The following is a 17,212-nucleotide window of genomic DNA, read 5'->3' as shown; positions in this document are numbered from 1 at the left end:
CAACTGAAAATTGTTGAAACGTGCATAAATGAATGTGCAAGAATTTCGTAATGAAGCATGAGTGCTTTATTTCAACTAATTACAATTCTAGATATTGTAACAGTAATGAAAACTATAGGGTATAATTTTTCGGTAATTTCATAGAAGACGGGCACTTGGTTGAATATAGTAAGTATTACCAACTTCTTTATTTCAGAGTTAAATGTTAGTGATCTTTTAGTGACTTTTACATGTTAGTTCTAGGTTTTTGTACTAGGTGTCGCCGTGATTTTCTTTTAATTTTATTGGTTATAGTTGTCATTTGTTCTAGAATTTTCGTTAATTTTGAATGGATAATGACGTTATCAGTTGTTCTTGGTTGTTTGACGTGAGTGGTGTTATGTTGTGCCTGATGGCTAAAAGCTATTGAAAGTTTCTCATTTTATGATTTTTGTGATTTTCTTTCGATTTGATTGGTTATAGTTATCATTTATTCTAGAATTTTCATTAATTTTTCATGGATAATGACGTTGTCCTGTTGTTCTTGGTTGTTTGACGTGAGTGGTGTTACATTGTAGATTTGTCTGCATTTGTCGAATGCACATCATCATGCTTACGAAAAGCCACTTTTCAGTGCCAATAATTTATTTTGTGTGCACAAGATTGGAATTTTGAAGTAAGAGGGAAAGGAAGGAAACCGTGTTCTGAAATTTATCTATTAAATTTTGTGTCGATTTTGGTTTAGTTCTTTCGCTGGTGAAGAAGGATTGTGTTGAATGTTGAGAAGAAAACTGTTTTCCTGTGGTTTAAAGGAATTATTTACTGAATTTTCTGTAGAAGTTAAGATGTAATAAGTGTTCGAAGAGAATTTCATTTAGTGTAAACACGTGGTTTATTTATGCAAAGTTGACTGTACGACAAAGTGTTGGCTTAGTTCTTTGTTGGCTGCATGGTTTAAGTTTAGATTGCCTTGAAGCCTGTGTCATTTGTACTGGAAGTGAAGAGGTTGTCGTTGAAGACGTCGATGAGAATTGAATTTTATTTGATAAGATGATAAATTATTATGTTTTGTTTTGTGTTTTAGTGATTTTTGGGGGGTAAAGTACGGACGAAAACTGCCAGAAAAGTACTACCAACTATGAAGTTCGAATGCCACCAAACGCCAAAAAAATCAAAGGCGAGAAATTAAATATATTTTCATTTTTTTTGGAGGGCTTGTTCTTCTTTAAAAATATGAATATATATTTGATTTTTCATCTCTGATTTTGCGATGTTTGGTGACATTTGAACTTCATAGTTGGCAGAAGGTTTTTGGTAGTTTTCGTCAGCCATGTTGGATTTTGCCCGTCTTCTAGGAAATTACCAATTTTTCGTAATATACTATATGTATCTGTATATGTATAGTTCAAATTGTATATATTATCAAACGCCGTATTATTTACTCGTATAATGTAGGTTATTCACAAATAAAAAGGGCGCAATAATTTAAATTTAATAAGACAAATACGGTAAACTAACAATAATGGATTAGACAAGAGTAACATCGGTAACGCTGCACTTAGGCCTAATCACAACTTACTTTACAATCCAGTCAATGTTTCACTTTCACGTATATATTATTACACATATTTAGCCTACTGTTTATAAGACCAAAATTTCACTTAACCACATAAGGGCGCAATATTTAATCGAAATAAAGGCAGGTATTACACATACGAACTTTGCCTGCAACAACGTAATTTTCACACCAAAAATAATATTATACCTTAAATTGCAAGTAAATTGTGTCTCAAGTGTCTCACAATCACTGTTTAAAATTTTACTGACGCAATTACACTGCATTTCAGAGAAATATATGTTATTCTTCATGCACTGCAACTAATTGATATGGTTGAAAGACCGCCCTTCGCGATCAGCTGTTAAGCGAGTCACGTGGTCTGCCTTACGGCCTGTACACAGTATAGAGAACATTCTCTATACTGTGGCCTGTATTAGATCACGATGGCAGTGGCTGAACCAAACAGATCAGGTTATTAGATTTAAAATGTTTCCGTGATGATATACAGGAAGGAGAGGCTTCTTTTGCTGCTCTTAAGGCCCTTCATGCTCTAGAGAAGGACAATTTATTGAAATATGGTAAAATTCTGATATGTTAAATTATATTAGTCGTTATTCAACAGTATTTTCCATTAAATCATTAAAATGTTACAGTATTAAACACTTAAAAAGTTAAAATTCGTGTTCTCTAGACATGTTTCAGGACTTTGCCGTGCTATCCTCAGTAGCTATTGAGTCAAATCAGCTATTTTTCTTGCTGACATCTGGTTCTGATGTATATCACTGGCTGACTCCAGCAACGGTACGTACCAGTACATAGAGCCAGGTAAGGATTGCACTAGCAGTGCACGAGATGTCTGCTCATGTGCACTTAATCATCTCACAGCCTGTTCCTCATTGCCATCTCACAGCCTCCATGATTCTGGCGTGAGCATCTCGTCACTGAGGTAGTTCCCTTTGTACTCTGCTTATACACATTGCATATACGAATCTGTAGGGGGAGATTTTCACTGACAACAATTATCTTAAAATACTAAAAAGAGCAGATTTGTCTGTGTTTGTCGAATGTGCATCATCATGCTTGCGAAAATGCACATTTCAGTGTCAGTGATTTATTGGAATTTTGGAGTAAGAGGGAAAGGAAGGTATCCGTGTTCTGAAATTTATCCAGGTTAGGTTTGGTTAGTCTAGGTTTTTGTTAGTAAGTTATATTTTGCATAGACTATCAACTGCATCTCCATAAAAAAAATCCCTTATAAATTCAACGATTTTCACTTCAGTGGTGCCTTGAGATGGAACTGAACCTGTTGAATATGTTGCAGGACTTGAGAACTCATCCAGGGAGGCCAGACTTGAAAGCAGAAGATGTTCACAAGGAAGCCAGAAAGAATTTAGAATAAACAAGAGAATAAGAAAACAGATTATGAATGATAATCTGGAGTCTGAGAAGGAAATGATTATAGCATAATGACTGTGAGTACTATAAATCTTTGAGCTCATTCCCTCAGTTTTTATTATAGCCTTATATACCTATGCACTGAAATTAATTTTCCTTCTTATTCTTCTTTTCTGGCTCTACTTCCCGGGGTGGAAGTTAGTCTCTGATGTGTGCTTCCATTTTATTCTGTTTCATTCCTTGGCTTTCAGTTCTGTTTTATCACATCAAGATCTGGCTCTAGACTACATGGATGTTGTCCTCGACCAGCATTAGTTTTTTGTCTCCTAGAGTGAAGTTCTCCTTTCCACATTTTCTCCAGTACCCAGGGGTCCTTAATTCACGTCATGTATCCTATCAGTCTTAATTTGTGAATGTATCGTGGTCTTACATTGTAGTATTCAATTCTTTGTTATACATTTTCTCTGTCCATTTCATTTATTTCATGTATGCTACGAATTGGTGTAGTCGTATTCAACCTCCACTGAAAATTTTAGCAGCACTAATTCGAAAAGGACGCCTAAATGTATTATTTTTTTAGAGCCAGGCATTAGAATTGCGTGTTGACTTAAGATGGAAATTATAGCCATGTGAATATGTTGCAGATCTTTGGAAATTATCCAGGGACTACCAGACTTGGAAGCAGATCATGTTTACAAGAAAGCCACAGAGAATTTAGAGTAAACAAGAGAATAAGAAGACATTATGGAGATGCTGATAATACGGAGTCTGAGGAGGAAATAGTTATAGCATATGGCTGTGAGTACTATAAATTTTAGAACTCATTTTCTCAATTTTTATTACAGCCTTATACACCTATACTTACTTACAAATAGCTTTTAAGGAAACCAGAGTTTCACTGCCGCCCTCACATAAGCCGCCATCGGTCCCTATCCTGAGCAAGATTAATCCAGTCTCTACCATCATATCCCACCTCTCGGATGGAAAAAGACCTTTGGGGAGGCCGAGACGCAGATGGGAGGTTAATATTAAAATGGATTTGAGGGAGGTGGGATATGATTGTGTACATATGTACCTCAGCTTTCTCTGGTATATGCCTCCAATTATCACTCTTTCAGTCCTTGTCTTACTGTTCTGTTTTATTATAGCAAGGCCAGGCTGTACTTGGTACACCCATCTACACCGAACATTGTAGCAGTATTGAATGGAATGTGACTTCTGAAACTATTAATTGTTGGTAGTGTGACATTAGAATAGAATGGTTATTTAATATGGAAATTACAGGCATGTGAATACGTTGCAGGACTTGGGAAATCATCCAGGGAGGAAGACACATTATAGAGATGCTGATACCACAGTCTAGTATATACAGTCACGAAGCTCATTACTTAATAAATATGCATCCATAGATAGTTGCTAACCACCAGGATCGCTACTATCGCCTCATCACAGACCCTTTCCCTAGCAGAGGATAAAATGTATTATACTTTCGATATCGCGTTCTTTTGAAAAAATTAACACCTTCCACTATTCAAATATGAAATACATAAGTATTATTTTCATAAAGTATATATTATATATCATAAACTCACTTTCCTGAATCTTTCAGAAGAAGGATAAGTCTGACCTCTTTTTCTTACAATTTATAGTACTACAAACGTCTCCTTGTCCCATATTGTATTTTAGCCATTTACAGTTATTACAACCGATAACAAACATTTCACAGTTTACACAACTTTTCACAACAATGCGAAATACGGCACAGCCAATGCCTTTGCAATATAGACCAGGCCATAATGTATGTTCGGGTTTTCTATTTCAGTGTATGGAGCTGAGTGAAATATTATATTATAACTTTATTGCGTATCATTGCTAAGTTTTATTTAGTGTAATCTGTCCATAAGTTCCGTTTACTTCTTGTTGCATAATATGTTGCAGAAATAATTACAAAACTGTGTTATTTTAATGTGAAGAGAATTTTACATGTTAACATAATCTGTTCGCATCAACATTTTAAGTTTAGAATGGAAGCTATTTTGAGGTTTAATAAAAAGGAATTTATATTGTGATTTTAATTTAGCACTTTACTTTCCTTAATTATAGATAGAAAATTTACCATACCACTCATATGAAATTAGTGTATGTACAATTGTGCTACTTCGTCTCTTAAATAGTAGATAAATACAATAATTCAGTACTCAATTGTAGCATTAAAATACAGACAAATTGAATGTCCGGGGTATCATACCATCACATTATGCTTAATTATTATGTATAAATGCGAGTATTGAAGGACTGGTACAGTAAACATAACCTATAATTTCAACATATCTAAATATCCCTGCAGTGCAACTGAAAATTATTGAATCGTGCATAAATGAATGTACAAGAATTTCGCAATATTTAATCGAAATAAAGGTAGGTATTACACATATGAACAACGTAATTTTTACACAAAAAATAATATTACACTTTAACTCGCAAGTGAATTATGTCTGAAGTGTCTCATTGTTTTAAATATTATTAATGCAATTACACTACATTTTAGAGAAATATATGTTACTCTTTATGCATTCCAACTAATTTATATGGTTGAAACATCGCCCTTCGTGATCAGGTTAAGCGAGTCACATGGTCTGCCTTACGTCCTTTATTAGATTACTATGGCAGTGGCACAGTCTATTGTTCCTAGTACTCACAGCGCTCCAAGCTTCTAGCAACTATCGCGAGAAATGCAAAGAATCATCCCAAGCTTCGTTACTGTATATACTAGACTGTGCTGATACTCCAGAAGGCGAGAAGAAAATGTTTGGAGTGCACGGTTGTGAGTACTACAAATCTTTTTAGTCAGTGTTTTATTATAGCCTCATGTGCTTAGAGTGTGAAAATAGTTTTGCTCCTTATTCTTCTTTTGTGGCTCTGCTGCCTGGGGTGGAAGGTACGCATCTCTGTTTAGCCCTTCTGTTATTTGTGGTACTCTTGATGTAAGTGGTGTTGAACAATGAAGTATCTGTGTTCGTTGGGTGGATGACTAGCTTGAATCGTGTGAGAGTTTTCTTGGACTACACAGTGCAGCAGACATGTCAGGTGAGATTACAGCATCTGTTATATTCGACGTATTAATAAGAATATATTTATCTGTCAGTATGCTTTGGAGACAGGCACATGATGGCATCCCCACTATGAATAGCAACTATGAAGGAGTGCAATCCATAATTATAAGATCATGCAGGGAGTAGTATTATTTGTTCATTGTGGAGCTTATTGTTTTACTGTGATGTTAAAGGAAAGTGCTAATCTTCTACTATTATGGTACAAAATGCAATGAAATGAGCTAGGTGTGTTATTGAGCCATTCAAAAAAAAAAAAAACAAAGAAAATTTATCCATATTCCAGAATCCAGATCTGGAGGTCCAATAAGGACTTATGCTTGAATAATATTCCTTTGACATACAAGCTGGTCACATAGGGATGACAAGAGTCGAGAAATTCTAGGTAAGTACGAAATTGGTCTGGAAAATCTACAAAAAGTTTCTCATACTGGAAAACAACTTAAAAGTTCTTTTGGTCTGCTAACTCTTTTCGGATCTAACACAACCTTTTTGGATCTATTACTAGCCCAAAAAATAATGGACGTACTGGAGCTTCTGAACAAGTATTCCAAGGTCGTTGACAAACTATATCAGGTTTAATGAAAGCTATTGACAGTATTTCAGAAAATAATGAGAACCAGTGCAATGAAGAAAGTTTGAAAAAATCCTGCAAGAAGTGAATGAGAAAGTGGTTCAATGTAATTTGAATCTGATTTCATTGCCGAGGATGAAAAAAGTACTAAGGGGATACACAGGCCCTACAGAGCCATCACTTACTGATGTGAAGATTTGATCAAATAGATCTACCAGTACCTGTATTTCGAGTTGTTTTCAGCATCCCTTGTACCAGAAACTAGTATCTAGGAATCCATTTGTTCATCTGTGTGTTTATCTATCCACACCATCATATTGTTCGTAAAGAGTGTGTGTGTGTGTGTGCGTGCGTGTGTGCGTGCGCAAAGTTGCACACCACTTTGGCAGGCCACACTGTACATTATGTGTATCTGTGGAGAGTTACGTCGTGTACTAGAGTGAGTGTATGTGTAACTGTAGTGTAGAAATGAGTGAGGATGACGATGAAGATGAGGAAGGGAGAAGGGGAAACCTGGTGCCGATGTGTAGATTTCTCTTGTCAAGTAGTACTAAGGGGGCTGCCAGGCTTAAACTCCCTATCAACAGTGACATATGCCTTCTCTTCATATGCACTGCAGAGAGATTTGGAATTTAACCCAGGCATAGTGATGCATAATTTAGTGGTTGGAAGTTGTGCACTACCAGCTCTCCTAGTCCCCTGGTAGAAAGTTTACACGAAAATTTCTGATCCTGAACTGGCTGGTCGGAGACAGACGCGCTACCACAGATTCAACTTAGCGGACGATATTATTCATATTCTATAAGTCAATTCATTCGTGAAGTGTGCATGTTAGATATAATCAGTTTTACAAACTTATGGTCACCCCCATCTTTTTATATTGCTGTGATAGCTGGGTCGTAATGCAGAAAGACGTTAGTATGCCGTTCAAAAATGAATGATCATGATTTTTACATTCACACAGTTCTAAATTTAAAGTTTTAATTTTATGTTATATTGTTAATATACCTTCTTATTGTTCAGTTAATTTCCGGTTTTAATCTGTGACGGATGGTCCAGTTTCACCTACAGCACATGTAATTGAAATGTGAAGAACAATGTACTACTCTGAAATATTGTGGTGATGCTTATGAAATGTTATAGCAGTAATGTGGAGAATCTGTCCTACCATATGATACTGCTCGTAAATGATACAAAATGTTCAAAGAAGAAAGGCAGTCGTCATCAGAGGACACTAGTCCTGAGATTCCAATCACAACTTTTACTTCATAAACATTAACACTGCAGCTTTAATTATGAAGAAAGATAGGCAAATAACACTAAGAAAGCTCTTAGAGATCCTGAATGTTTCATTAGATACTGCTCATATTTTAGTAACAGAAAACTGCACCTGACACATATTAGTGCACTGTGGGTTCCAAGACTGCTTACTCCCGAACAACTGGAGATGGTATACATGTTTATGTGGAGCTCAAAAGTATGTTAGAGGGCAAGGTTAGGGGTTTCTTTCGAAGATCATAACTGGAGATGAGACTTGGCTGCATCATTTTGATCCTGAGAGCAAGCAACAAAACTCTGTGTATAAATTTCCATCGTCACCAACACCAAAGAAAGCCAAAGTGGTGGCATCTGCAGGAAAGGTCATGATCATCTCATTTTTTTATATTCAAGGAATGGTTCATCGGCATGTTGTACCAGCACACACCACTGTGACAGGACAATACTACAAAAGTGTACTGAAGACTTTGAACGATTTTGTCAGGAAAAAGTGTCATCTCAATGGAGCAGGACTGCACTACGATAATGCATGGTCTCACATTACAGATCCAGTCATGGAGTATTTCACTAAAATGAACTTGAAATGTGTCCGGAACTAAGCACCATGTGATTTTTTTCTGTTTCCAAAGTTGAAGAAATATTTTCATGGGTTGCGCTTTCAATCTTCATAATAAGTGGCGAAGGTGATTCTGATGGACCTATCTGAAAAGGTTTTCCAGCACATCCTTGAAAATTGGCAGGAACACTGAGACAAGTGCACTGCAATCAATGGAGATTGCTTTGAGAAAGACCGTCAAAGTTAATACCTGTAAAGGTATGATGTCTCAAACAACATCATAATTTATTATTGAACAGCTCTCATTCAAGCTGCTGAGATGAGATTTCTATACGTATAATGTTAAAGAGTGTACGAGACTGGATAAAATACGGAATGAATACATTAGAAGAAAATTAAATATGCTATCTGCATAGTAAAATTGAAATAAGGGTGGAGACAGCATATACACAGAATGGATGATCTTAGACTTCCAAAAACAGCAATGGAACACCAACCAAAAAGACAAAGAAGTCAGGGACGATAGATGAATAGATGATGAGATGGAGTGACTTTTGAAACAGAAATGGAACCATAAAGTGAAAATTAAGATATAAAAGCTTTAGAATACTTGAAGGTCTCATGTCAGAATTGAAGACTCTCCAGAATAAGGGTGTAACCAATATATCTATGATACAGATTTCAGGAGAAATGAAAATAGTTTCGGGGTCGTATTTCATTAGGCCTATATTTACTAACAGAACCATTTGATTAAGCAAGGACAAAAGTTTATTCAGATATTGGGTGCAATAATTTGTTGTTGTTGTTTTCTAATGCCAAGCGCTTGACAATAAAGTCATTTGACCTCTTGCACTCCAATATTTTTCAAAGATATTGTCATGGTCAGCCACTGAAGCACATCTTGGCCGACCACTACGTGGATCATCTTCTAAGCTCTGCCGACCAAATTTAAACTCATTGGTCCACTTGGCAACAATTGAATATGGAGGAGCAGATCCTTCATTGTGTTCTGAAAATCAGCATGAGTTTCATTTACTTTCATACCTTTCTTTACGAAGTTCTTTAACACTTTTCGAATCTCGTTTTTTTCATCTTCACAAATCACTACACAGGAACAACAATGGAGAGGCGTTCGCACCACAACTCTCTACCGAGTGCACTGATGCGCCACGTGTTTACTCATGAAGGATGACTAATCATTATGTGAGAACTGGGTTGCACCTCTGTTGATGATTCCGAGAACTTCTCAAACAACCCTCATATAAAAATTCCGTGTACTCTTTCGAATTTAAATTCACTGATTACAGTAAGTGCCATAGTTGATTTGATTGTTTGCTATTATAATTAATTAATTTCAAGGGAAATTGTATCTGCTGCAGATTTTAAAGCTATAAATGTTTTCTTTATATTTTTTATTTTATTGGGTTATTTTACGACACTGTATCAACATCTAGGTTATTTAGCGTCTGAATGATTTGAAGGTGATAATGCCGGTGAAATGAGTCCGGGGTCCAGCACCGAAAGTTACCCAGCATTTGCTCGTATTGGGTTGAGGGACCGGGATTCGAACCTGGGCCACCTGGTTTCGCAGCCAGACGCTCTGACCGTTGCTCCACAAGTGTGGACTTTTTCTTTATATCTCCTTTTGATGTCCCAATGATATCTACTGGCAAGTCCAAAGTAAAACATGTAATGACAAAAAAAGTCCCTGAAGAAAGAAGTTAATATACCGAAACAAATCTATCACTGTACATTAGTGACTTAGTTCCCTATGGAATATACACATAATCTGAAACCCAAAAATTATTTCCAATAACAATTAACAACTCTGCAAATATTTAATGATACATAATTTGTCGAACAGCTTCACACGGAATATTTGGGTGTAATCTGACGAATTCTTGATGGACAGAAATGATGAGAAGACATTTTCTTGCATAGGCTAATTTCGTCTCCCTACCATCATTATACTATTTCTCCCGAAACTATTATTTATAAAAGAAACTTCAGAGCAACGTCATTGATATGTTTAATAAAATTAAAGAAAGACTTGAAAAAGAACGAGAGAGAGAGAGAGAGAGGGAAACCATGTATCAAGTATTAACATTGTGATGATATGAGGGTGAAAGAATAAATTGAACAACTGTCAAAGAATATATCTGCGTATATTAAACAAAATTTAAAAAGTAAAATATCTTTCATGGAAAAATGCACTAAAACATATCAATTTCTGATATCTAAATTGCATTTATATGGCACAATGACTAGCTATAGTACTGGGTGAACAGTATAGAGCAGAACAGGTTTCACGGTTCTTAGCCAGCTGGCTATGCATGCGGAGGTGGGGGACTCAAGGCCGCACTGAAGTCAACTGAGAGCCATGAAACCTGTTCTACTCTGTAGGCCTACTGTTCACCCAGTACATCTGAAGAATTTGTTTTGGTTTAATGTTCAGCTCTTTGACAGTGAAGTCATTTGCTTCCTTACAGTCCAATATTTTTCGTGGATGTCTTTTTGTGGTAATTCACCTAATGCAATCCAAATATTTAAACTACAAAAAAGAGCTATTAGACACACTCCTGCCCAAACCATCACTCCACCACCTCCATACGGTACATTTTCGGAAATGCAACACTGTGAAAATCGTTCTCCCCTCCTTCTCCAAACTCCTTCACGTCCATCAGGTGAGCACAGATTGAAACGGGACTCATCGGTGAACAGAACACAGCTCCACTGTTCATTTCTCCAATATCTGTGATCATTTGCAAAACGCAGTCGTTCAACTCGATGCATCCTGAGAAGTCTGGGACCAGTTGCTGGTCTACTTGATATCAGTCCACTTGCTTTCAACCTCCTTCTAACTGTTTTGGCCGAAATTGGGCGTCCATGCATGTTAACAAAATGCTGGGCTACACTAGTAGCTGGCAGGTTGCGCTCCCTAAGAACTCTCAACACCATATACCTGTCTTCATTTGGATTTGTAGCTCTTGGACGACCCGAACCTGGTCTTCTGGTATATTCTAGGGTCTCTCTATACCGTTTTATGGCATCATGGGTTGTGCTTCTAGCCATATTCATAACATTTGCAATGTAACATACACTGCGTCCATCATCGTAAAGGGCTACAGCTCGAGCCACATCTTCAGGTCGCATCTTGTTTTAAGACAAATGTTACAACCCCACTTAAACTCAGAAAATGTAAAAATAAAGAAATAACGAATGATAACGATAATGAAGCACAAGATGGTTGAGACAAAATTGTTATAGCTGAGACTCCGAAAGCAAAATTGGAATATTTGGTTGTAATGGCTTGTTTACAAAACAAAAACAATCAACAATGTATACACGTCTCCATAAAAACAGATGGCTACCATAATATTGTATGAGAAGATAATGTTTTGCAAAATACCAGCAAATATTAAAGTGTCCGGTTTTTTTTGTCCCTGAGTGTATTATATTATAACTTTATTGCGTATCATTGCTAAGCTTTATTTAGTGTAATGTGTCCATAAGTTCTGTTTACTTCTTGTTGCATAATATGTTGCAGAAATAATTACAAAACTGTGTTATTTTAATGTGAAGAGAATTTTACATGTTATCATAATCAGTTCACGTCAACATTTTAAGCTTAGAATGGAAGCTATTTTGAGGTTTAATAAAAAGGAATTTATATTGTGATTTCAATTTAGCACATCTACTTTCCTTAATTTTAGACAAAACATTTACCATACCACTCCTATGAAATTAGTGTACGTACAATTGTGTTACTTCGTCTCTTAAGTAGTAGATAAATACAATAATTCAGTACTCAATTGTAGTATTAAAATACAGACAAATTGAATGTCCGGGGTATCATACATGACATTATGCTTACCGGTAATTATGATGTATAATTGCGAATTTAGGAATATAAGTTAAATATAGTAAACATAACCTATAATTTTCATATGAATGGCAAGGCATTGGAGATCACTAAATTTAGACAGAAAGGGGCAACTGGTACAGTAAACATAACCTATAATTTTAACATATCTAAATATCTGTGCGGTGCAATTGAAAATTATTGAATCGTGCATAAATGAATGTACAAGAATTTCGCAATATTTAATTGAAATAAAGGCAGGTATTACACATACGAACAACGTAATTTTCACACCATAAATAATATTACACCTTAACTCGCAAGTGAATTATGTCTGAAGTGTCTCATAATCATTGTTTTAAATTTTATTAATGGAATTACACTACATTTTAGAGAAACATATGTTACTGTTTATGCATTCCAACTAATTTATATGGCTGGGTTGAAACTCCCCCCTTCGTGATCGGGTTAAGTGAGTTACACGGTCTGCTTTATGGCCTGTATTAGATCCAGTGAGTTAGAAAGAGACTCTTTCTAACTCGTTGATTAGATCATGATGGCTGTGAATGTACAAGAATTTCGTAATATTTAATCGAAATAAAGGCAGGTATTACACATACGAACAACGTAATTTTCACACCATAAATAATATTACACCTTAATTCGCAAGTGAATTATGTCTGAAGTGTCTCATAATCATTGTTTTAAATTTTATTAATGGCATTACACTACATTTTAGAGAAACATATGTTACTGTTTATGCATTCCAACTAATTTATATGGTTGGGTTGAAACTCCCCCCTTCGTGATCGGGTTAAGCGAGTTACATGGTCTGCTTTACGGCCTGTATTAGATCCAATGAGTTAGAAAGAGACTCTTTCTAACTCGTTGATTAGATCATGATGGCTGTGGCACAGTCTATTGTTCCTAGTACTCACAGCGCTCCAAGCGGCTAGCAACTATCGCGACAATTGCAAAAATTCATCCCAAGCTTCGTGACTGTATATAGTAGACTGTGGTAATAGTACATAAAAAAAAACTTGGAAGCTGTGTTAAAAAGTTAAATTTAATTATCTTTTTTGGCGTATTCTGTTTCTTTTCCAGCTTTGTCTCTGTTGCTTTCTGGATCTATCCAGTGGGACAAGAGAAGCAAGTGCACTGAATTCGCTCATGTTTTACTGTGATTTGCAACGAAAAACACAACTATGTTTTCATAACAGGATCGTATTTAAGGTACAACAGAATGAATGATCTCCATATTGGCACGTGACTGCATCCTCATCACCGATTGGCTCTTTTGTTGATAGAGGATTTTGAATCTAACAGTTTTGTAAGTTTTACGTTCTATAGGGGATTTTGAAACTAAACCCAATTTTCATCACTCTATTTCAGCCCGATTGGGTTGGCTTTCAACTTCAATATTTATACTGTTGTTAGAATTCATTACACAGATTGAAATGGTATAAAAACATGAAAGTATGCAAAAATTGCGTTTAGAGGGTTTTGAATCTAGACAATTCATATAGTAGCCTACGAAATTATCTTAAAGAAATATCTGCACATCAAAAATTTAAGAGAGCTCTTTACAAAACTTTAATAAAAACTACTTTTACAGTATGAACGAACTTATTGAAAATTGCCACAACTGAATAGAAAAAGAATGCCTTTACTTCAAAAATTTTACTTCCTCTTTTCCAGATCCTGACTTCAAGAAGGAATGTCTTCTCATGAAGGACATGTTGGTCGAAATTGACTCCAGACTGTTAAATGAAATGTGATTTGTCTTGTAATGTGTTCTATCTGTTCTTGTGGTTGCTATTTGTTGATGTTGAAATTATTTATAATTAATGTTGAAATTTTGTGTGTTTTATTTTAGTTAATGTACTATGTGGTATTTTAATTATGTTGTAGCTTAGTAATTATGTGTTACTTTTGACATGTCCCATATCATGTATGTGATCGGTTGGACGCAATAAATGAATATGAATACAATGAGTATCACAGACAAACAAAAAAAAAAGTGCATCTGAAGTATGCTTATATCATTGTAGTACTTAAATACAGACCAGGAGCAGTATTCTGTAGCTAATTACTGGTATAAATACTAGTAGGAAGCCACTGAATTCTTCAAATAAAAAAAAAAAACCGAAATAACTGTGCCAACGTGAGAAGCCTTACCAATAACACTATGAACCAATACAATAAATAAAGAAATCCCAGTATCATACAGGCCATTTTCACACACATGCATGTATTCAAACAAATATTGCATATTTGTATAACTTACTTATACTGAACAATTTAATGTACTCATGAATTTGAATTACCAGTACTACATGTTAACATGGAAATCCAGAAGTTTGATAGAGTATTTTAAAATGTATTTGAGGGAGATGGGATATAATTGTAAAGCCAGATTGCTCAGGATAGGGACAGATGGCAGCAATGAACCTCTGGGTTCCTTTAAAGCCATAAGTAAGTAAGTATATGTTAACATGGAAGAAAATTTGGTCTACACTATATTTATGTAATAAATAAGAATAAATATAAAAATACTGGATGTAATCTGTTGAGGAATAAGATGAAAAGTAACCCTTACATTCCCATCTGCAGAATGAGTCATAGGTGTAATACTCTTACAATGATGAACCTAATCCTCAATTTTATTTTTCACCCTTGAAGCTGATCTGTAATGAAGCCCCTTCTATGGACCAATGGTGGAATGAATTGGCAGGAGAAATCGAAGTACTGGTACTTAGAGAAAATCTGTCCCAGAACTGTTCATTTACCACAAATTTCACTGGTACTACCGGGAATCGAACCCTTGGTGCCTCAGTGAAAGACCATCATCTAACTGATCATCTAACCATATAAACCACAGTTCAGCTTATGATGGATATGATTATGATAAGTATAAATATAAACATAAATTTGAGATTATGGTGTTAAAATGTTAATTTCGTCTTTTCTACTGAAATCCCGTTAGCATATGCAGGTTTAACTAAATAATAAAAAAATATTAGATATGGGATTTCAGACTTAGGTTGTGTAAGTTTCAGGGTTTTGCAACTATATATATATATATATATATATAAATTCTAAATTATAGACATCAGCTCACAGAATTTGAGTGACCACAAGGGTCCTGAATACAATAAACATGTACAGTATAATGTGATTTGATACATTAAAGAAAAATGAATTGAAATAGAGATGATGATGTAATATTTGAAGAGAATCCTTGATAATGGTGTGTGGATAAGCTTCAGGGCTTCTACCGCGTTGTCTTGGTGTTATTGGCTGACGTTTCGACTGCTGTGTTGTGGCCATCTTCAGAGCAGTTGTTGGATAAGGAAATAGTCTACCAGCTCTTATATATATAGTAGTCTCGATGCGGGAAGTAATTGCTGTGATAGGTCGTAGGACAACGCGGTAGAAGCCCTGAAGCTTATCCACACACCATGTACACCAGCCACGGAAGCCTACGCGAACACTTAATCCTTGATAATATTTATAAGGACAGACATTACATAATCAAAAGGAATGTGAAGTTCCTTAAGATAATTCCATGTGAATTTGGAAATAGAACCTCTACTGCCAAACAGCAAACCAATGACAGACCATTGTTTAAGAGGGACATTGTACTTTTGAGAAAGATAAGGCAGACAAGGTTCATATATGGACTTCTTCTCAATATCAACTTCGGTGGCCTGATATAGGTTTGGTTTCTTTCGAAACGGATAGTAGGGTCAAGAACAAGAGCCCGTTTTAAGCATCCATTAATAGCAATAATGTCTGCCCGTCTGAAAGAACCATCTGATGATACACAATGTACTTCCCAAATCACTCCAACTTTTCGGAAGTACATATACATTGCAGCCTTATGAAAGTATTACTTGAGACAAGATCTTGACAATGATATGATATGATATATTTCGTCACAGCACTTCTTTGCATGTAATGGTGTACCTCACATTTCTGTATCTCGTGCCACCATTAACATATTATTACAATAACACATTATTTTGCAGTACACGTCTACACAAATGCTCCCAATTATTACACTATGTACCTTTTTTTGTTATTTGGTCAAACTCCCCTTCAGTATTTCTCCTACATTTCATTTGCTATTCTCTATTTATTCATTAATCCCAATATATCTAATATTCTATACTACTTTCACACCCTCTTTATCCTATAACTACTATTCACTAAAGTCTCAATTTCAATTTTTCTCTGTAAATTATCATATTGAATTATTTGTCCTATTTATTCTTTGACCTTTTCTCCTATCTTTCTCTTATATTCATTTACTGTTTCAACGTTCAAATGTTAGAACTAATTTTATGCTGTCACTTGTTCACTTCTCTTAACCCTTTCTCACTATTTTCTCTCATTTGCGCTCACTTTCACTTTCTCACTATTCTGCTTACACTTAAACCATTGTCACTATTCTCACTTCCTATAAATACTTATATTTTATTCTACACATCTGCTTATACACTTTCTCTCTCCCCTACACTTCTCGATCTTTTCCAGTTTCATTTTATTTGCACTTTTTGATCACATCCATATTTTTTTTAATGTATCAAATTTCTCTGCTATATCCTCAGCTGTCGCAGGTTTTGACCTTTCTTTGCTGTTCGTCTCTGCCTTATTTCTGTCTTTGTCTTTCTTTCTATTTATTTGTTCTTCTATTCCTCTTTTATCCCCCTCCCCCCACGCTTTCACTTCCACATACTAGATTTCCACTTACACTTGCACCCTTATTCTTTACACTACTTTCTTCCCTATCACTTCCTGATTCTTGATTTCTCTTTTTATTACCCCTCGTCTTTTTTCTTGTGCCCGTGTTCCTTGTTCCGTTATTGTCAGCATTCCTTCTGGAATGCGCTAACCT

At 35.5% G+C, this 17,212-nt stretch overlaps 1 protein-coding gene across 11 annotated transcripts; it reads left to right on the top strand.

Annotated features, from left to right (window-relative positions):
* The first annotated feature begins 1,354 nt into the window (after window positions 1–1,354).
* LOC138701064 (uncharacterized) lies at window positions 1,355–15,515 on the top strand. 11 transcript variants are annotated; one of them, XR_011332435.1, is made up of 6 exons: window positions 1,355–2,115; window positions 2,229–2,338; window positions 2,859–3,009; window positions 3,577–3,730; window positions 4,236–5,756; window positions 13,417–13,461. XR_011332435.1 is itself a non-coding variant. In XM_069827631.1 (5 exons), exons 2-4 carry the CDS (start codon window positions 2,231–2,233, stop codon window positions 13,494–13,496), a joined length of 342 nt encoding a protein of 113 aa, XP_069683732.1. In that variant the 5' UTR covers window positions 1,363–2,115; window positions 2,229–2,230; the 3' UTR covers window positions 13,497–13,545; window positions 14,011–14,988. The 11 variants fall into 11 exon arrangements, 5 of the variants coding, with proteins under 5 accessions (XP_069683732.1, XP_069683720.1, XP_069683740.1 ...); XR_011332440.1 differs by lacking the exon at window positions 13,417–13,461 and adding an exon at window positions 14,011–14,988 and having other exon boundaries at window positions 1,364–2,115; XM_069827631.1 differs by lacking the exons at window positions 2,859–3,009; window positions 4,236–5,756 and adding an exon at window positions 14,011–14,988 and having other exon boundaries at window positions 1,363–2,115; window positions 13,417–13,545.
* Window positions 15,516–17,212: the final 1,697 nt, after the last annotated feature.

The sequence above is a fragment of the Periplaneta americana genome, chromosome 1 (genome assembly GCF_040183065.1).
Source record: "Periplaneta americana isolate PAMFEO1 chromosome 1, P.americana_PAMFEO1_priV1, whole genome shotgun sequence".
NCBI classification, from domain to species: domain Eukaryota; kingdom Metazoa; phylum Arthropoda; class Insecta; order Blattodea; family Blattidae; genus Periplaneta; species Periplaneta americana.
The sequence above is the reverse complement of the archived record's forward strand: the minus strand, read 5'-3'. Positions and strand labels throughout refer to the sequence as shown.